Here is a 22,168-nt window from a genome sequence, read left to right as displayed (position 1 = left end):
TTTTGGGACTCAAGGATTTTACATTGAAACACTTGCAAGGGGTACTGGCGCCGGAAGACCTGCCCTCTCAGGCTCCCCTTGAGCCGGTGTAGGGATCAGATCTGTTTAATGAATTTTTTTAATAGAAGTTGTTTGATTTATTTATTTTTTGGCAATATTTTGGCAGTTTAGGTTTTGGGGAATCCTCTTTCCATCCCGCATAGTAGATGGCGGGTGCACATTAAATTGTGTGATCGCCAATATACCATAGAAGAAGAAGTGCCTGCCAGAGAAAAAAACCCAAGACTGGAACCCCCAAGACTCTTCCTTGAACATCTCTGGAGAGACCTGAAAATAGCTGTGCAGCGACGCTCCCAATCCAACCTGACAGAGTTTGAGAGAATCTGCAGAGAAGAATGTGCCAAGCTTGTAGTTTCATACCCAAGAAGACTCGAGGCTGTAATCGCTGCTAAAGGTGCCTCAACAAAGGGTCTGAATACTTACGTAAATGTAATATTTCAGTTTTTTATTTTTATTAATTTGCGAGTTAAAAAAAACAACTGTTTTGGATTTGTCATTATGGGGTATTGTGTGTAGATTGACGAGGGTGGGGAAAACTATTTAATCCATTTCAGAATAAGGCTGTAATGTAATAAAATATGGAAAAATACTTTCCGAATGCACTGAACAGAAATATAAATGCCACATGCAGCAATTTCATAGAATTTACTGAGTTACAGATCATATAAGGAAATCATTACATTTAAATAAATTAGGCCCTAATCTATGAATTTCGCAAGACTGGGCAGGGTTGCAGCCTTGGAGGGCATAGGCCCACCCACTTGGCAGCCAGGTCCAGCAAATTAGTTTTTCCCCACAAAAGTGCTTTATTACTGACAGAAATTGTCACGGCCGTCGTAGTGATTGGACCAAAATGCAGCGAGTATCTGAATGCTCATATTTTACTTTTATTTCAAACACTACACAAAAACAAGAAAACGAAAAAACGAATGACAGCTAAACAGTTTTGCAGGCTAAAATACAGCAGTGCAAAAACAACTTCCCACAAAAGATAGGTGGAAAAAAGGCTACCTAAGTATGGCTCCCAATCAGCAACAACGAGGTACAGCTGTCCCTGATTGAGAGCCATACCAGGCCAACAAAGAAATTCACAACATAGAACAATACCCCAAAAATCCCGACAACACAAAACAAACACACCCCTGCCACGCCCTGACCAAACTACAATAACAAATAACCCCTTATACTGGTCAGGACGTGACAGAAATGCTCCTCAGCTCATGAAACATGTGACAACACTTTAAATGTTGTGTTTATATTTTTTTCAGTGTATAATTTTGGTATCTTGGATGGTCAGTCCTGGCTTGCATCCAGAATGGTTGCGTTTCCCCAGCCGTATCCCTCAGCTTTTTACCGAAACAAAACAAATCAGTTGCAGAAATCTGACCATTTATTTTTGGCATAGACTAACCAATAGATTGTGATTGGACCCTGAGCCCATAGGAGGCCATTTTCAAATGTATTAAAGCCTCATTCTTTTTTCCATCTGTAAAATGGTTTTACTAAACCCCTGACGAAGGCCGAGGGTTGAAACCAATGATGTCTACAAACCCTGATTGCGGATGCTATGTATGGCAATTGGGAGGCATTGAAGCCACCGGTCGGCCATATTGGCACTCCCCATTTGGCACAGTCCTCCATAGGAAGTAATGTAATTCCACAGTATTTCTATTAAATGTTTTAAGGACAAAATTACATTTATTTAAGTATTTATTTAAGTATTTGTTGTTGTAGTGGGGACAGTAACATAAATTATCAAAAATGTTTCATATTTGTATGCACTGTTAAGAGTAAGACAAGCATTTCGCTTCACCCACTATAACATCTGCTAAACTGTGTACGCGTCCAATAAACTTCGATTTGATTTGAGAAAATAATACAAGAAAAGCACAGATGCTGTTTTATCGTAGAAATTATGGACGGGTAGTTAATTCCCAAAAGTACAACATAATGAAATGTTAGAATTATTTGAATCAAAATAATTTCAAAAATCAAACGATTCTTGAAATGTTTCTGAGTTATTGTTCAAAACTTTTAGTTTAAGGTCCATAGTATTGTCTTTACTAAAACAATTTGGTCTTTGTTGTAAAACCATCAAAGCAAAGGCCTTTTGATCAAGCATAATGTAAGATATATTGTAGACGATCATCAACTATTGATTCAGTAAGATAATCAAGATCAAAAGGTAAGACTTTCTAACATTGATTTGAAGTGTCATATGTTTCAGTCTCGCTCAACATCGTGGGTGTCCTTGGGTCGGTCGATGCGGTAGACGAACTCAGCAGGCATGAAGCATCCCAGGTATTCCACGGTGTCAGAAGTGGTGTCTATGTAGTACATTTTAGTCATTTTAGCAGATGTTCTTATCCAGAGCGACTTACAGTAGTGAATGCATACATTTCATGCATTTGTTTTTGTACTGGCCCCCCGTGGGAATTGAACCCACAACCCTGGCGTTGCACACACGATGCTGGCGTTGCAAACACCATGCTCTACCAACTGAGCCACAGGGAAGGCCACCCTCTCCGTTGTGGCTGAAGCAGTGAGTGTGCTCCACACGTAGGTCCAATCCCTGGATAGACAAAAAAAAAGCCAATTAGTAAGAAGTGCAGATAGCAAACAAAAGTCCAGTTAGGAACAATAGATTAAGTCTATTCTCATGGTCTGGCAGATGAGAGGTGCGCTGACCTCAAAGTGTTTCGGCCAATTGTTCACATCGTCGTTGGAGTTGAGTGGGCAGGCTGAGAACTCCCTTGGCTATGCACAGGAAGGCACCAGAAAGACAAGAAATGGGATTTGGTAATTTAAACAGGCAGCCCAATTCTGATATTTTTTTCACTAATTGGTGTTTTGACCAATCAGATCACCTCTAAAAAAGAGATCATGTAAAAAGATCCGATGGGATTGGTCAAAAGACCAATTAGTGGGAAAAAATATCAGAATTGGGCTCCCTGTCTAAGCAGCCTTTGAGGCCTCAGTAATAAGGGCTACATACCTTCTGATTGTTGGTGTCCATTGATATGGTTTAACAACAAACATTTTAAGTCATGACATTTTAAGTCATGAACATAAATAATGATTCATACACAATGATTAAGCACAATTTAAATTATAGTGAGGCATAAAATCTCACTTGGTTTTTAAATTGATATGAACATTATAATTATAATAGTTATAATTCTAAGTATCAAAATAATCTACACTGTATTCATCACATTCTCTTACCATCCACACCCTCCATCGTTTACCATTCCAGGCTTTCCCTCACATGCATATAGGTTTGCCAGCAGTCTGAAGTCACAGTCTGAAAATGTATCACTGTTTTTCTCCAGTAGGCACTGGCCATCAGCTGGATTGATGGAGGACAACCAGCTGCTATTCACTGCAGGCCTTCACTCAGCTTCAGTGAGCACCAGAGGCATCATCTAGTGTGATGATAATTAAAATGAGATAAGACTCAACTTATTGACTAATAATAAAACAAACTGTCTTCAACTAAGTTGTGTCTAATTTAAGCGTCCAATGAATTGGTACCATAATGTATCCTATCCTCCCAAAGTTTGCAATTGAAATGGACAACTTCAGGAAGTCTTTCTATTCACGTAATCATAATAAGTCTGACAAAATACTGCATGAATATATCAAGACAATGGGAAAATAATTTTGGCAACTAACGAACCTCTGCATTCATTCCAACATTTCTGGAGGATACAGCTCCTGCACCAAGAATGAATGCTCCAGGTAGCTCCATTTCCTTTCATACAGTGTTCATGTTGTACTCCTTGGAGGGAGAAATAAGAATTTATATTGGACCAATTGTAATAGCATTAATCTCATATCAGTTTATCGTTATGGCTTTCAATCACTGTACCTTGTCCATTTTTACCAGGGGGACCAAATTTGGCACTCCCCCCACATCTGTAATGCGTGATTTTCCACACAACCCTGTTGATAGGTAAAATAAATTTTGCGGTGGAGATGGTAACAAAGTATCACTGCATAATATTGGCCACTAATTTGTAGTTTATAAGTGTGTATATATGTAGCTTATAAGGCCTTTATTATGTCTTATTAGTCATATATATATTAGGCCTTAAGTGTTTTCTTATTCAAACGTTATAAGTCATGTATAACTGGACAATCCTTAATAACCTCACTGTTAGTTATAATAAAAGCATATTAATAGTTAATTAAGAGCAAGTTACACAAGAAACAGACTCTTAGTAAGCTATCTCAATGTGGGACTAATAAGGGCATATTACCTCAATATGTATTCCTTATTCTAAAGTCTGACCATATTTTTACTTGCATAAACAGCAGAACTTCCATATACAGTACCAGTCAAAAGTTTGGACACACCTACTCATTCAAGGGTTTTTCTTTATTTTTTACTATTTTCTACATTGTAGAATAATAGTGAAGACATCAAAACAATGAAATAACACATATGGAATCAGTGTGTTAAACAAATTAAAATATATTTTATATTTGAGATTCTTCAAAGTAGCCAACCTTTGCCTTGATGACAGATTTGTACACTTTGACGTTTATGGAAATGTGAAAGGAATGTATTAGAATATAACACAATAGATCTGGTAAAAGATAATACAAAGGAAAAAAAGGTTTATTTTTTGTACCATCATCTTTGAAAAATAGAAGAGAAAGGCCATAATGTATTTTTCCAGCCCAGGTGCAATTTAGAGTTTGGCCACTAGATGGCATCAGTGTATGTGCAACGTTTTAGACTGATCCAATGAACCATTGCATTTCTGTTCAAACTTTTGTATCACGACTTCCCAAATGTGCCTAATTTGTTTATTAATACCTTTTCATGTTCAAAGTTGTGCACTCTCCTCAAACAATAGCATGGTATTCTTTCACCGTAATAGCTACTATGTCAGATATGTCTATGTCCTGGGAAATGTTATTGTTACTTACGACCTCATGCTGATGCTCAACCGTCCAGTGGAAGGGACACCTATCTGAAGAAGTTATTAATTATATGACATAATAATGGCCTTATAAGCAACTTATACACATACTTATAAAATACGTGTACCTTAAAATAATGTGTTACTGAAATGCAAAAGGATACATTTGTGCAAGAAGTTGCAACCTGTTACCCTTGATGGGAAACTTAAATGAGGTCTGTCAGCAAAATTGTTCTTCAGCCCTCGCTGCAACACTGTAGTGGCAAGAAGAGGAAAGGACGATTTGAATCAGACAGACAGTTCAATATCGTTTAGCAAATATTGTTCAGCAAATCCATGCATACACTAACTCGCAATTTCCTAAATATGTTTTACCGTCACACAATTCCTTCAATTTCGGGACATGTAACAGCAACTGTTCAGTCTTGCTGACGTCTGCCATTCTGTACCCTGTAGGAATCACAAGCCTCGAGCGAATGAAGATCACAGATTGGTCATCGCCCAGCGGTCGCGTTGGTGATCTGCATAAAACGATGGGAAATGCTGGTCTTTTTCACCGCCTTCCACGCCATGTTCGCGCCGCCCAATGGACCCCCGCCCACTCTGCTTCTCACCGCTTTCACAAGCCTCTATAATGAATGGGAAGTGGTGTTTCACCGCGCGGCACCGCGTGCTAGTGTACACGAGCCGTGTAGCGCGAGTCAATGAAGAACTCGTAGAAAAACCTTGGTTGGCCCACAGATATTCTCCGACGTTACGTAACGACGTCTGCTCGTCTCACTTCCTGGTTGACCGTGTGAATTTGTCCAAACATGACCACGTGTGCTGTGTACAGGTAGAATAGATACAAGGTATACATTTTTTTGTACCTCATGGCTTCTGTCAGTGACCTGCAAGCTCGACGAGTTGAAATTAATAATACACGCACTCTGTTGAACTCAGAAGGCGTTTATGAAGCAGCAGAAGATAATTCATCCCAGATCATTCTGGAGACCCCCGATCCTGATATCGTCAAAACAATCTCACATTATTTCGAGGCTGCTCTCAGTGGGCAGGAATATGTGTTATCCCATCCCGTCACAGACCATGGCACTGACTCTTCAGCAGACAGGTAAGCATACATGGAAACATGAACCCAGATAAATTGGTTAAAAGTCAGTGCTGTGCCCTCAGCAATGCTTCTACATAAATGTGAAGCATTCAGAATAGATTACTATGGCTAGCTTATTACAACAATGTAAAGAAAAATGTATTTGAATTAACATTACAATTAACACAACCAAAAGTGTGAACATTGCAATGCTTGTCTTTGCCTTTTCTCACACATAACGTTATATCAGTAGGGATTCAGGGGACAGCCTGTTCATAACTCAAGTGCCAGTGTCTGAGGTGGTGAGGTCTGTGAGAAGATGTCACTCAAAGGAGAGGTCAGAGTTCACATGTACCATAGAATCAGAGGAGGAGAGTGGGGCGGAAGATGGACCTGCCACTCCCCAAAAGAAGCAGCAGGTCTCACATGCAATGAAACATCACAAGAGGAAAGCAGAGAAGCATGGCCTGAAAAAGTACTCCTTTCCCTTCCTGGGGAGCATTTACAGAAGTAAACCCCTATCTAGTCGAGAGAGGGCTTACAGAAACACACACCTACCACTATTAAACAGTGTGACCTTCTCGGTAAGTAGGCAGCACTTCTTGAGTCAAATTCATACTGTAAAAAAAGATCTGTCATAAAATAAAACAAAGTCCAGCTTCTGATACTTGTCATTTGGATCATATATAGGCCGAATGTATTTGTGGGTACTAATGTGTCATATGCTCCCAAATGTCTTCTCAGTCTCACTGACATTAAATCCCTTTTTGTTTCCAATAGAGTAAGGCAATTGGAGGCTTTTTTAGATGCGTCAAAACACTGAAGAAGTTCTCAAAAGGAAAAGCGACGTTAGCCTCAGCTTTACCAAACAGATATCTGGATGAGGAAGGTGAACTGTCTCCACTGTCAGAGTAAGTTTTCTACAGCTCTAAATTTTGAAATAAGAAAAGGTTGTAATTGCTGGAGATGATCAGTGCTCTTAAGGTAGATTTGAGCTATGAAACAGTGGGCAGAGCACATTTCTTCCTTTGAGCTTCTTTATAATGATTGTATATTTCTGAGGTGTATAATGCTGGGGTTTTGTCTATGGACCTGCAGACAGGAGGAGGAATCTGAAGGTAGTGATGATGACATCAGAGTGGTGGTGAGTATGATCAAATAATGTTACATTTTATCTAGGTTCTTTTTCTCATTGCATCATATGAGTCAATGATTTGCTATTTCAAGTCTGGCAGTACATTTATCAAAACATTTCTTTCTTACAGGAAAATACACTTTTAATGCCATTCCTGAAAAAGAAAAATAGGGGAACTTGGCGTCATCCGTCATATGAAGCAGAAAAGCAATGCAGAAAGTTTTCATCTGTAAGCAAATACCTCACCAAAGACTCCACATCTGTTAGCAAAGACTCCACTGCCAAGACAAAGAAACGGAGCACAAAGAAAACACAACACCTCCCTCATGTCAAACAAACTCTTTCCTTGGTTTCCAAAATGATTAAAGACACACCATCAAAGCGGAATTTTGCTGGGTCACGGCGAATCGTACCTGAGAAATGTAACATGGCAGAAGAAGAGACTAACCCAGAGTCAGTCAGTTGCGTTAGATGTTCATCTGGTAGGAGTTCGGTCCGCAATGAAACAGAAGAACCTAGTATACATTTAGCTGACAATGCAGATGGACAGGAAGAAAACGACAACATGGACATTTCATTGACAGAATGGAAGACAATGCTGAATATCGGATTTGTCAGTGAGGAAGTAGAGGGGAGTAGAATAGACCAGGCAGTGGACATAACGAGTTCACCTATTAATGAAGTGCAGGAAAGTGAAGGAAGCTGTTTGGAGAGGACCCAAGTGGGCAGAGCCATGACCCCCAGTGTGACTGAGCGGAGCCCTGATCGTAACCATCAGAACCAGATAAGGGAAACAGAGGCTGATCCTGGAATTAAAGGTCACAACCCCCCTTCAACAGATCCAGAGCTCACAAATGACTGTACAAATGTTGATGCTGAGGGAGACTATGAAAAGAAGAGGAAGAACAGGAAAAGAGAGGGAGGAGATGATGAAAGTATAGAGGACCGAGTTGGGCAGCCTCCATGCCAAGAGGCTCCAGATTATCAGGAACTAGTGACCTGTGTGAGTACAAGCACCATACAGGGAGGAGAGGCTACTGAGATAACCCAGGATAACAAGGCAGAGCATTCTGTGTCTGCCTCTGGTGAAATGATTATGCCACAGAAAAAGAAGAGAAAAAAGGAGAGGAGGAGGGATTCACCATGCCATGCTGATACAGATATAGGCCTAAGACAGGAAGAGAACCCCAAGCTATCATCCCATGCTGGAGGTGGTGCTATAGTTCAGACTGAAGACATAGAACTGAAGAAAATTAAGAAAAAGTATAAGAATTCCACAGCACATGCCATCCTGGAGGAAGGACCAGAAAAAGGACATTTTCCGAATTTGAGTTTGGAATCACAGTTAGATGAGGTAATAGGACCCCAAAAGGGAACAAACATTTCAACCCTCCCTGAAGATACTGTCACAAACCTACAGGTAAATGCTACTGATATAAGACAGAAAACAATTGAGTGCTCTATAGTCCAACTTACTAAATTGGTAGCCCAGAGAAAGAAGCATAAAACCATGGCACCAATAGACAATTCTTTGGCACAGAGTGATGGCACAATTTATTTTAGGAAAAAGAAAAAGGCAAAGAAAGATGGGGATTCCTGTAGCGATAAAATGGTGGGAAATTATACTGAAATTCCTCTGACTACAAGTACTTTATCTCAATCTGGTGAAATCGATACACTGGAGAAGAAAAAACGCAAACGAGATAAGAAGCAGAATTCTGACATTCATGAAGATTCTGAGGCCAGACCCAAAGAGAATGTTGTGACCCATCAGAGGTCTGAAGACATGGTCACGGAGGAGAAGAAGAAGAAGAGGAGGAAGAGGAGGAAATCTTCAACTGACGATGGCGCCGTTGTTCGACAACAAGAGGATAATATAAAAAAATGCCATATCACCCTCAAGAGTTCTGTGTCTGAATCCATTGACACTGTGCCACCAAGAAAAAAGGAGAAGAAAGATCGGGATTTAGTAAATCCTTTGAGCACAGAGGAGAGACATCAAAAGGACAGCATACCACCTGAAACAGATGAGATCACTAGCCCAAGAAAGATGAAGAAGAAAAAGCGAGATGGGTCTAAAGACACTTGTTCTGTCATACACAAGGATACAGCAGCTCCACTGGAAAAAGAGAGTATTGACATATCTTTGGAGGGGTGTGAGAGTTCTGCTTTGACTCCAGATGATACAGTTTCTCAGAGAAAAACTAAGAAAAATAAGAATTCCCTCACTAAACATGATCCTGAGGGAAGACTGAAAAATTATGCAACTAAAGTATCTCAGAGGATGAGCGCAACTGTAAAAAATTCTAGACCAGAAGAGAGAAAAAAGATAGATACCACTGAAGTGAGACTTGAAGCTGAACGTGCCTTTATATCCTCAGAGAGAAAGAGGAAAAAGACAAAGAGGAGGAAATCCACTGATTACAAAGTACCAGCGGTAGGACATCAAGATAATGATAACACTGCAATACTAATTGAAACGACCCAGAGTTCTATGACCCAATACACAGAAACAGAGTCGAAGAAGAAGAAGAAGAAAATAAATGATAACACTGCAATACTAATTGAAACGACCCAGAGTTCTATGACCCAATACACAGAAACAGAGTCGAAGAAGAAGAAGAAGAAAATAAATGATAACACTGCAATACTAATTGAAACGACCCAGAGTTCTATGACCCAATACACAGAAACAGAGTCACAGAAAAAGAAGAAGAAAATAAATAGAAAAACTAACAAGGAATCAGTTGCCCCGAAGCGCACAGATGGAAGACAGACCGGGGAGATGTCAGAGGTGACGTCAGACTGTCTGCCTTTACCACAGATAAATCCTGATCCTGTATCAATCTCCCATGAACTGGTTTCATCAGCAGAGAAGAAGAAGAAGAAAAAGAAGCATGGAAAGACAAGAGGATGATGTATGTATGATGCAAATCAGGATTACCTCGCAACCGAACACATTGACTCAGTGGTGATGACATGAAGCATGCCATCTGAATAAAACAACCCATAGCTTGGAGAGGATTTTTGATGGGTGGCCTTTGGTTATAAAGGAACAGATTTTTAAATGAGTACATTCATTGTACACCACCTCTATGATGGTTGTTCTTCCACTCTTTAAAGACACTTGTATGCGTATTCAGATGATCAATTAACATATTCAGATGATAAATGTGCATGCATAGGCTAGTCAGATAAACAGTGAACGTTTTCAGTGTTAAGTTACCACTAAATGGTGTTTTGTAAATAATATCTTTATCCTACCCTGTCACCTAGTGGACAACTTAAGACGAAACACACTGGTTTGACTCAAACTGGTTTTATTGCAGTGTAAGTGACATGTTTATAACTTGGATTCAACTGTCATGATGTTTCATTAGTCCTACACCATATAATGTATGCCAGTGCTGTATGAGAAAGTGGTTAATGTGTACATTTGATAAGATTTGTTTCTTGTTCAGTTTTGAAATAGATTAAATTTCTAATGTATTTCCCTTCAGTAAGAGACATTGATGCAATATCCTTTGTGTGCAGTGCATCATATGAAGGCCTAGTCTAAACATTGTCTCCACACCATTATAGCTATAGTAATACTTTTTATATTGGCTCCATACAAATGTATTTGTAAGTATGACTGTCTATTGAAGGATGCACAGTAAATGTACAGTTTATCAATGTTTTATTGTAAGACTAATGTGTTATTGATTAGCAGCACTGTATTCATAGAATTAGATCAGTTCAGGCAAATATTGTCTAGACAGATATATAGGCCTATAAAACATAACGTTCATATATAAATATGTAATATGAATTGATAATCTGGTTGCAACAGAATAATTAAAAATGTGGTTGCAACTTTAAGATTAACTGTGAAAATCATATTTATGAAATTGTAAAACCATATCACAACCAATCCATAATGGATAGCCTAGTATGTGTAGGCTGTTGTGGGAGGATCTTAACCCAACCTTCTCAAGTAATGTACAACACGACGGAGTTATGTTCGGTGGTGAGTGGTCACAGTAGTCCAGCGGCGGTATTATGTAAGTGTACTACCCGAACAGCATTCATATCACAATTGGTTAAGAAACGTCAACCGTGGTTTTTATAGCCTGGCAACTTTCCGCGGCTGCTCTCCGAGTTCTCAAGCTCATGCTTTCATCTGAGGGCTTGTATCAACTGTTCAATATTCCAGCCTTCACTACCGCTATGACTTCAAGTACCAATGTCTCTCGTTTTCACGAGGCTAGAAGAGTTGCTATTTTTGGAGGCACGCACGGAAATGAAATGTCAGGCGTAACGCTTGTAAATCTGTGGATACAGAATGGAAAAGAAATTCAAAGAAAGGGAGTTGAGACGAAACCCTTCATAACGAACCCAAGAGCCGTGGAGAAATGCACTAGATATGTGGACACAGATCTTAACAGAGCGTTCACGACCGAGAATCTCAGGTAAACAGCGGGACCTTTGACGTTGAGTCGTGTTTATCTGTCTGTCCAGTGTTATTTAGTTCTCATCCCCAAATACACTTAAAGTCTATATTGTCTAGAGACAACTCTGTAATTGCCATATTATAGATGTTCTTATTTGTATACATATTGTGGACCCATGGTGCTAAGGATGTATGTTTATTATGGCTTATTATAAGCAATTGGTGAACAGATTATTATGGAAATCCTGAAATTTGTGCATTTTTTGAGAGAAAAAAAGTTGGACTGCTCCAATTCTAGCAAAGTTACTGTATTCATGCTCACACAGACTCACAGCTGATTTCAGCCAGCCTCTGGAGAAAACGTGAGCAGAATGTGGCTGAGTTACAAATGAGCTTGGAGTTGGTCCAAGTGCATGACAGCAGAAGGATTGGACTGACAGAAGTTCATGTTTCATAATACAGCAGGCTCTTCAACAGTAGCCTATTCATTCAATTACATGTGTAATGATTTATTTTGCTCCTAACTTGACATTATGCCCCAATGGCCAAATAGGCCTAGTTTGAAAACTTCAGTGTGTATGCAGGGGAAGCAAGCACCTCCCATCTCCTTGCTATCATGATATAGGTAGGCTTGAATCCACATTTTGAACCTTCAAAATATAGTCTAAATGTAGTCTTCTCTTCGGTGTCTGTAGATGTAGTCAAATAGATTATAAACTCATTTTTCACTGGAGTATTGCATCTACTCAGCAGACTCCTCTCTAGTCACCCTACCATGTTGTTGACACATCTTTTAGGCAGGCTAAGCTGATTACCTCCTTGAAGACATATTCTAATTATAGCATTTCTATTTATATCAGGCCGATGGACTGCACTCCTGATTCCAAGATACATTCCTGTAATGTTTTTGTGGTTTTATACTGGAATTTTGGTGTTTGGTGTAAGCTGGTTGGTAGGCCTATAGTTGTCTTTTAACCAATCAACCACACATTTTTCATAATCTATCTGGCATAGTTTTTCTTTTACAGCCTACTGAGGGTGGAGAATAACTGCATTTTGACAGACCTACCTGTCTCTATTGTGCTACATGATAGTCCTAACTATCCGGACATTGCTAGATATACAGTCAAAAGGGATTTGGGCGGGGGGAGAGAAAGAGACAAAAAATGGGTAGCACAGGTGCCATTATGCTATTGGGGCAGCTTGGAGAACATGCTGGTTCAGCATTAGAGCATTTGTTGTTTTAGAATTGTTAAAAAAGGCATAGGAGAGGAAGGAAACATTTCAGCTATCCAATGGTATTGTGAATCAATTTTGTGAGCATAGGTTGCAGCATGATAAGAATCACTGAAGATTAGCTTAGTCATTGGTTCATAAGACGTTCAGATGTTGAAATGTTGTAATAATTGCTCAGAAATGCTTGCCAGACGAGACTTCCTCTGCTCTATGTTCGCTACATACTTCAGTCTGAGACTGTCATCATTAAAGGTGTTTGTGGTGATGACAAAATGAGGTGTGTTGTACAAAACAACATCATCAGCGATTGGATCATCGATAACCAATAAGAGTATCAAAGCCAATGATACATTTTCCAAATGCCGCTTTACCCACATGTGTTCTGGCTCTGACCCAACACATCGGTTTCTGGGACCAATCAGAACAGTTAGAATGTGTTTGCGTTCTAGACATGGTTGAGGAGGTAATCAGATCCAGACTCACTGCGGAGAAGAAACTAACGTCCATGGCTGTGGCGTAGTGTTTGGCTGGAGCAAGGAGTTTGGGTAGCCAGGCAACAGAACTGCAAGGCTGTGAGAATATGGTCCAAATAAATATGCTGCTTTTGAGGGTCAGAAAAATAACATGCTTTGTGATATTGTTGTTCTCCAAAATGTTAGCTTTTGCCGACTCCCCAACAACAGGATGTTCCGGTTTTCAGGGGAAATAGAAAGAGAGCCTGTGACACTACTTCTGCTTTTGGACGTTAACAAGGCGACACTCCATCTTATCTCTTCCTCCACATTTACTGGATTGGTTCAACAATGCAGAAGAGAACCTCCCCCCAATTTTAATTTTCTTCTTGTCAAGACCAGTATGTAGGGGATCTAGTTTCAGGCGTTTCTTTTACCCCTGCTACATTAGTTTACCAAAATTTAGAAACGTACCATTTGAATATGAGCATGAATATGCATGAACCTGATCATACTTCTGTACTCTTAAAGGGATAGTGCAGTTAAAAAACATTTTTCTGTAAAATAAAAAATATATTTCCACACTATGAGGTCGAAATAACACTGAAATTGTGAAAATTATGATAATGCCCTTATGTTTGAAAAAAATGCTTTCCCATCCAGCCTGTAGCAGAGTAGGCGTTATCAATATTTGTGGGCTACAATTTACCACTGTCTGGTGAAAGTTTTGTTGGTCTTCTTACATTAGGGTTAAAGTGTAAGTCTTATATCACCATTTGTTTATTGTAGCGGACTCCACTGTCAATCATTAACTGCCTCAGTTATTGTAAGGCATGTGCTGTGTTCTGAATCACATATTTACTAGGGATAATCGGTAGCTTATAAATGGCTGTTTAGTATGTAGGCCTAGTATGTGGTGTATATAAGACCACTGTTTACTAGACAGGAGGTGAACAGTATTGTACACTGAACAAAAATATAAACGCAAGATGTAAACTGTTGGTCCCATGTTTCATGAGCTGAAATAAAAAAATCCCAGACATTTTCCATACACACAAAAAGCTTATTTATCTCAAATTTTGTGCACAAATTTGTTTACGTCCCTGTTAGTGAGCATTTCTTCTTTGCCAAGATAATCCATCCACCTGACAGGTGTGGCATATTAAGAAGCTGATTAAATGATCATTACACAGGTGCACTTTGTGCTGGGGGACAATAAAAGGCCTCTTTAAAATGTGCAGTTTTGTCACACAACACAATGCCACAGATTGATCAAGTTTTGAGGGAGCGTGCAATTGGCATACTGACTGCAGGAATGACCACCAGAGCTGTTGCCAGAGAACTGAATGTTCATGACTCTTCCATAAGTTGCCTCCAACCGGCCTTACAACCACAGACCACGTGTAACCATGTCAGCCCAGGACCTCCACATCCGGCTTCTTTACCTGCGGCATCATCTGAGGGGGCCTTTTATTGTCCCCAGCACAAGGTGCACCTGTGTAATGATCGTGCTGTTTAATCAGCTTCTTGATATGCCACACCTGTCAGGTGGATGAGGAGAATTTCTGTCTGTAATAAAGCCCCTTTCTGGGGAAAAACTCATTCTGATTGGCTGGCTCCCCAGTGATGCACTCCTACCCAGTCATGTGAAATCCTAGGGGCCTAATGAATTTATTTCAATTGACTGATTTCCTTATATGAACTGTAACTCAGTAAAATCTTTGAAGTTGTTGCATTTATATTTTTGTTCAGTATAGTTTATCAGTATAGTTATTACACAAATGGATTTCACATTGTTAATACAATGTTGCTACACAGGTGTTAGAACTACTAAAAGTAAAGTGCTCCTGAACTACCTGGTAATTACCAGGTAGCCTAGTGGTTAACGCGTTAGGCCAGTAACCGAAAGGTCGCTGGTTTTAATATCCGAGTCGACAAGGTGACAATCTGTCGATGTGCCCTTGAACAAGGCACTAAACCCTCATTTTCTCCAGGGTCGCCATACTACTATGTCTGACCCTGTGAAAGAACACATTTCACTGCACCTATCCGGTGTGTGTGACAATACAACAAGTGGTTAACCTGTCAGTGGTGTATCCACAGCGCCCCTAGTGGAGATGACCTGCCCTACGAGGTCCAGAGGGCCCAGCAGATCAATGAGACATTTGGACCTAAAGGAAGCCCTGAGGCCTACGATGTCATCTTCGACCTCCACAACACCACCTCCAACATGGGTTGTACGCTCATACTGGAGAGCTCCAAGGATCACTTCAACCTCCAGATGATGCATTACATCAAGGTGAACTTAGAAAGTGTTTACTCCCTCTCGCTGTGCCGCTTTCTCAATAAAAACATGCTTTTTGGGCTCAATTAGAATTTCAGACAGTCAGTTCAGGAAATAAACTAAAATTACAATTCAGTAACTGAAAAAATTGCGTTTATTTTCTATAACTTCTTAATAAACTGAAAAGTAGAAGCTATTTATTTCAGAAGTTTTAAAATGTCTGAAGTTTAAATTCAAATCACTTCCTGAGTTGACAGCCGTCAATTCGAATTGAGCCCAACCCTGGTCTGGGAAACCGCCGTTCTGTGTTTCCTCTTAGGGCACTTTGGATTTCCTTTCTCACTCACTAACCCATTATGGGTTAGTTGTATGAATAATGAATGATTTCATTGATTTAATCACAAGGTTACCTATTAGTGCTCTTTAATGGTACATGTGAGTTAACTAGAGGGAACCTATAGGAAGTTAGCTAATGTATAAAGAGGAGGGTTAAAACCACTTATTAAACACTGTTTTGACTACGGTATTTTAAGTGAAAATTTATCATACTTAGCCTTTTATTGTTATATTTCTGACTAGTGTGTTATTAGCGGCCATATTGTAATGGAAATAATGTGTTCTGTGTTGAGGTTGTGTGTTTGTTCACATGCTGAGACATCTTTAATTATGTCATGCAGAAAGCCATAGCTCCAGACAGTTGTCCAGTTCTGCTGACTGAACACCCGCTACTCAAGTATTCAACTTCACGCTCTGTGGCCAAGCACCCCATCGGTGAGTGCAAATTCCAGCCTTACAGCCTTGGAAAAATTTGAGATGTTGTAGTACGTTGGGGGCATTTCTTCACTTTTTTTACTTTATAATGTAATAGTAATTATTAAATGAGTCAAAAATAAGCAAAGTTTAAATAGATTGAAATTGAATTTGTCCCTAAAGAAGACAACATATTTAAAGGATATATTTAAAGGTTTTGAATGTGTTTATTTCAGGTCTAGAGGTTGGCCCACAACCTCAGGGGGTTTTGAGGAGCAACATCTTTGAGTCTATGAGGTTGGTACTGAAACATGCCCTGGACTTCATTGAGCTCTTCAACGAAGGTGTGTAACATTTTGTGAAAGCTTATAAAAGATAAACATTCCATAGATTTTGTACAGCACGCATCAGCTGGTGGTAAATTAATATGGTTATAAGGTATTAAAAACAAAATAGCTAAGCGGTAGTTTGAATGTCCCACTGTCACGTTATATAAAGGATTGGAGACAGGCGCAGGAATACATAATAGGGGTTTTTAATACTCCACCCAAAAATACAACATGCCATGAAAGGCACGGGGACGAAGCCAGTAAACAAAAACACAGGGATGTAACCCAAACAAAAGAGCGAAGTTAAACCTCTAATAAATACATGGGATGAGACCCGTAATATCAATACATGGGATGAGACCCGTAATAGCAATACATGGGATGAGACCCGTAATAGCAATACATGGGATGAGACCCGTAATATCAATACATGGGATGAGACCCGTAATATCAATACATGGGATGAGACCCGTAATAGCAATACATGGGATGAGACCCGTAATATCAATACATGGGATGAGACCCGTAATAGCAATACATGGGATGAGACCCGTAATATCAATACATGGGATGAGACCCGTAATAGCAATACATGGGATGAGACCCGTAATATCAATACATGGGATGAGACCCGTAATAGCAATACATGGGATGAGACCCGTAATAGCAATACATGGGATGAGACCCGTAATATCAATACATGGGATGAGACCCGTAATAGCAATACATGGGATGAGACCCGTAATATCAATACATGGGATGAGACCCGTAATAGCAATACATGGGATGAGACCCGTAATAGCAATACATGGGATGAGACCCGTAATATCAATACATGGGATGAGACCCGTAATATCAATACATGGGATGAGACCCGTAATATCAATACATGGGATGAGACCCGTAATATCAATACATGGGATGAGACCCGTAATATCAATACATGGGATGAGACCCGTAATAGCAATACATGGGATGAGACCCGTAATATCAATACATGGGATGAGACCCGTAATAGCAATACATGGGATGAGACCCGTAATAACAATACATGGGATGAGACCCGTAATATCAATACATGAGATGAGACCCGTAATAACGAGTACACAATACACGCAGCTCGAAAGCCGAAACAACAAAGCACAGGTACTCATAAGACCAACAGACATGGGAACATTAACCCACAAGACAATGGTAAACAGAGGGCACATATATACAATTACTAATCAGGGGTAATGGGAACCAGGTGTGTGTAATGAAACAGTTCAATGACGCCTAGAGGCTGGTGACGTAGACCTCCGGAACTGGTACATGGAATGAGCAGCAGTACCAGGGGAATCCGTGACACCCACCGTCTTGTTTTGTTAAGAAAACAATTGTTGTAAGAGAAAGCTTTTTGCAGAACATATTGGTCTCTACTCTACCAATACTTTAATAATAAAACAGAAATACACATCTAACATCAACAACATAAAAATTTTTCTTAGAGAGATGTCTAATAGGCTAAGTCGTTTTGTATCTATTTTTGTTTTGTATAAAAGCCTTCTCTGCTCCCCCTTCAGCCTATCTGGCATTATCAGCATCACTGTAATGACTCAGTTTTTGTGACATTGCTCATGGGTGAGCAAGTCGTGTTCTCCTAACATGCAAACCTTTTTTAAGTAATCCTTCCACTTCAACTATTTCATAAGATCCCCTTCCAGTTCCTTCAGACAGACAGTGTTTGCCTCTTTGAGGTATCATGTAATTTGTACAGATGTAGGATCTTAATTTGACCAGTTTTTCAAAGCAAAAAATTATTCTGTAGCAACAGGAAATGTGAATTATTGTGTGGATTATAATTAATGGACATTTTTGTAGGGGTTAATACATTTTTAGTTAGGGCAAATATCCTGCAACAACAGTGATCAAATTAAGATCATACATCTGTATATAGCTGTAAAATATGTGAAAATATGTGAAAGTATGCTTGACAACTAATGGAAATATGAATGGGGGAAAAAGCTGCATGATACCTCAAAACTGCAACCACTGCAACAAGCTTTCCTCCACATTTTATGTAAACAAGCAGTAGTTCCCAAGAGTGAATTGAAGTTTGAAGTTTGCATGTTCGTTCCCCTTACTAGGCCCGCTAGGCTGCTGAATGGCATACTTGTTGAAAGTTGGTTAGTTTCCATGTGATTAGGAGCCAGCAGGGTTTTGTAATCTGGTGTCCAGGGGCCTGGCTCCAGGGTCCACAGTGGGGGCCTGATGAATGCTGTGTGCCTTGGTGCTGAGTTGTGTTTTCTGCTCTGAGAAATTAAACTGTGTGTGAGGTCCTCCAAAACAACAGTTGGAACTACGGGCTATTTTGTACATGATTGGGGATTAATCAATGAGGGAAGAAAAAGTCATGCACACAATCATGGTCAAACTTATTTACAAAATAACACAAATACATACTGTACATAGGCTACATTATTATTGATATTTCTCATAACTGTTGAGGATTATTTTATTTGTGTGCAAGGAAGCTACTTCAGTGCTATTTGTTTTGTCCTTTACTTTATTTTGCATGCACAGTAACAAGTGAGGACGATGTGGTGTGTTGTTTGTATTGTGTAGGCTTGGAGTTTCCCCCCTGTACAGTGGATGTGTTCAGAGTTTCAGAGAAGATGGACTACCCCAGAGACACCAATGGCAACATCATTGCCATGGTGCACCCCAATCTACAGGTACAAAACCGGGCTATTAAATGCTATGATACTTTTAAATGTCTATTGTTAGTTGCTTATTCTAACTTTTTGTTCCTTTCAGTTACGTCTGTTTTTGGCCTAATGTCTTGGGTAACAAATATTTATTTAGTAGTGAATTTCAATGGCCTGTGATGGTGTATCCAATGACTCAGTCAGAATCCCGGGCTGTTTTCTTTAACTGTGGGGATGCAGTAGTTTGTTACTTTTCTTCAAAAAAGCAGAACTCTAACTCTTGAGCTTTGAATTTCCTTGTTGTTGTTCATTCCTCCTTTAGGACTGTGACTGGGAGCCGTTGAACCCTGGTGACCCTATGTTCCAAACGTTTGACGGGACAACCATCCGCTACGAAGGTGCTGGCACCGTCTATCCCACTTTTATTAACGAAGCTGCTTATTATGAGAAGCAGCAGGCGTTCGTAACTACCAGACGAGAGACCTTAGCAGCTGGTGCTATCAAAAAAACATAGGACAAAGTTACAGTGTATAGTTTACTTCAGTAAGCCCCAGCAATATTCTATATTCTTTACAGTTAATCTTTATTATATTATATCTATATACAATATTCTTTATAGTTTTCCCAATGACACAACTTAAAAAGAACATTGATAATTAGAGAGTAATGTTTTATACTCTCTGTACTTTTTTAGATGTCTTATTGATATGTTGTTCTAAGATCAACTAACTATGCAAAGTACAGTCACTGTGACTAGAGGCACTGCTAGGTTTTTAATGAAGCTGTGAACTTTTTCTATCCTAAGAATTATTCTGATGAATACATTTTCTGTTATTTTTAAATAGATTTTATTAAGCAAACTTAAAGTTTTGTGAAGTGAAAGTAAACATATCTATGACAAATACAAAGTACCGCAATCCCAAGAAGAACCACAACACTTAAGCACTGTTCTTAATACTGTATTCTATATAACCGCTCAGGAAGTTGGGCAATTTTATGTTATATCAAAAGGATAACCTACAACCTGAGAATCTTTATTTTGTATCTATTATACTTATAATCAAGTTGTTACAATCAATAAGCTAGTGAGCTTGGCCTTAAAATACAATAACAGAACCTCTTAATGCTACCTAACCTCTCTACAGATGTCGGATCTTAATTTGAGGACTCTTTTGTTGCTGAGAATGTTCCTGCACAGCAGAAAATGCAAACTTGTAGTGTATTTGAGTTTTTAAAAGGCTTATAAAGTTTGTAATTTCCACTGAAAAATGTCAGACTTTATTTGCCCTAACGAAAAATGTATCAACTCCTACAAAAATGTTCATTAGTTATCATCCACTTAATAACTCACATTTCCTGTTGCTGCAGGAATAAATTAAGATCCTATATATGTATACAATCAATGCCACCTAACCTTTCTACAATGGTCACTATTATGGTGCTGCTACTATTGTCCTACTATTGCCTTAAAATAAGTGATTTCTATGATAATTGCATGACATGTGTGAGGGAAAGTTTCATTTGTATCCCAGATGTGGAATAAATACAGATGCTATTTTGATACGAAGTTGGATATGTAAAGGTGATTTATTTTCATGTGACGAGGTGTGATGTTTCAAAAGTCAATTTACATGTGTTTGGTGTCAGAAGGTAGAAAATAGTTGATGATGGTATTATTGTGATTTTGATGTACTGTAAGTGGGTTTTAATGTGTGATGTCAATTTCGAAAATAACATATGAGTGGACATATGAAATCTGTTCAAAATATACTGTATGTATATTGTGCAATAATTTCCTTTCCAATAATGTCCTACGCATTTGTTGTTTGTTGAAATGTTATGTAGTTATAGCAATAGTGATCTGATTTAAAGATTTCGTTCCAATCCCTCAGAACATTTCAATTGTGGTATATGCCATGCCTTTTTTGTAAAAGTGACATAATCAATAAATATGTCATTTGCATTATACCATCAGTAAATTGATCATAGTGGCTTTTATCTTACACTTTTGAAAAAATTAAGAAGAAAGTTGTACATGCACTCTTATATCTTCTGATTATTGGAATAAAAAACAAACAGAGATAGATATACAGTATGTATCTATATACAGTATTTGTTTTCAGAATGTGCCATCTCTGCAATGTCATTATGCTATACGAACACAAGGGAGCAGCACAGCTCTATTTTTTATTTTTTTATTTCACCTTTATTTAACCAGGTAGGCAAGTTGAGAACAAGTTCTCATTTACAACTGTGACCTGGCCAAGACAAAGCAAAGCAGTGCGACACAAACAACAACACAGAGTTACACATGTAATAAACAAACATACAATCAACAACACAATAGAAAAGTCGATATACAGTGTGTGCAAATGAGGTAAGATAAGGGAGGTAAGGCAATAAATAGGCCATAGTGGCGAAATAATTACAATTTAGCAATAAAACACTGGAATGATAGATGTGCAGAAGATGAATGTGCAAGTAGAGATACTGGGGTGCAAAGGAGCAAAAAATAAATAACAGTATGGGAATGAGATAGTTGGATGGGCTCTTTACAGATTGGCTGTGTACAGGTGCAGTGATCTGTGAGCTGCTCTGACAGCTGGTGCTTAAAGTTAGAGAGGGAGATATGAGTCTCCAGCTTCAGTGATTTTTGCAATTCGTTCCAGTCATTGGCAGCAGAGAACTGGAAGGAAAGGTGGCCAAAGGGGAATTGGCTTTGGGGGTGACCAGTGAAATATACCTGCTGGAGCGCGTGCTACGGGTGGGTGCTGCTACGGTG

The 22,168-nt window shown here is 39.1% G+C and overlaps 2 protein-coding genes and 1 pseudogene across 5 annotated transcripts; 2 read left to right on the top strand and 1 right to left on the bottom strand.

The window, feature by feature from the left end:
- Nucleotides 1–1,318: 1,318 nt before the first annotated feature.
- Nucleotides 1,319–5,736, bottom strand: LOC115154323 (ester hydrolase C11orf54 homolog; annotated as a pseudogene).
- A 39-nt stretch (nucleotides 5,737–5,775) lies between these two features.
- Nucleotides 5,776–11,077, top strand: LOC115154321 (uncharacterized). 4 transcript variants are annotated; one of them, XM_029700432.1, is made up of 6 exons: nucleotides 5,776–6,102; nucleotides 6,332–6,665; nucleotides 6,862–6,992; nucleotides 7,144–7,225; nucleotides 7,347–9,669; nucleotides 9,760–11,077. In XM_029700432.1, exons 1-6 carry the CDS (start codon nucleotides 5,864–5,866, stop codon nucleotides 10,131–10,133), a joined length of 3,483 nt encoding a protein of 1,160 aa, XP_029556292.1. In that variant the 5' UTR covers nucleotides 5,776–5,863; the 3' UTR covers nucleotides 10,134–11,077. The 4 variants fall into 4 exon arrangements, with proteins under 4 accessions (XP_029556292.1, XP_029556290.1, XP_029556291.1 ...); XM_029700430.1 differs by having other exon boundaries at nucleotides 6,335–6,665; nucleotides 7,347–11,077; XM_029700431.1 differs by having other exon boundaries at nucleotides 7,180–7,225; nucleotides 7,347–11,077.
- A 111-nt stretch (nucleotides 11,078–11,188) lies between these two features.
- aspa (aspartoacylase) lies at nucleotides 11,189–21,361 on the top strand. Its single transcript, XM_029700433.1, has 6 exons — nucleotides 11,189–11,667; nucleotides 15,440–15,635; nucleotides 16,298–16,391; nucleotides 16,607–16,714; nucleotides 19,304–19,413; nucleotides 19,709–21,361. Exons 1-6 carry the CDS (start codon nucleotides 11,369–11,371, stop codon nucleotides 19,898–19,900), a joined length of 999 nt encoding a protein of 332 aa, XP_029556293.1. The 5' UTR covers nucleotides 11,189–11,368; the 3' UTR covers nucleotides 19,901–21,361.
- Nucleotides 21,362–22,168: the final 807 nt, after the last annotated feature.

Source organism: Salmo trutta, chromosome 19 (genome assembly GCF_901001165.1).
Source record: "Salmo trutta chromosome 19, fSalTru1.1, whole genome shotgun sequence".
Classification (NCBI taxonomy): Eukaryota; Metazoa; Chordata; class Actinopteri; order Salmoniformes; family Salmonidae; genus Salmo; species Salmo trutta.
This window is presented reverse-complemented; position numbering and strand designations above follow the sequence as displayed.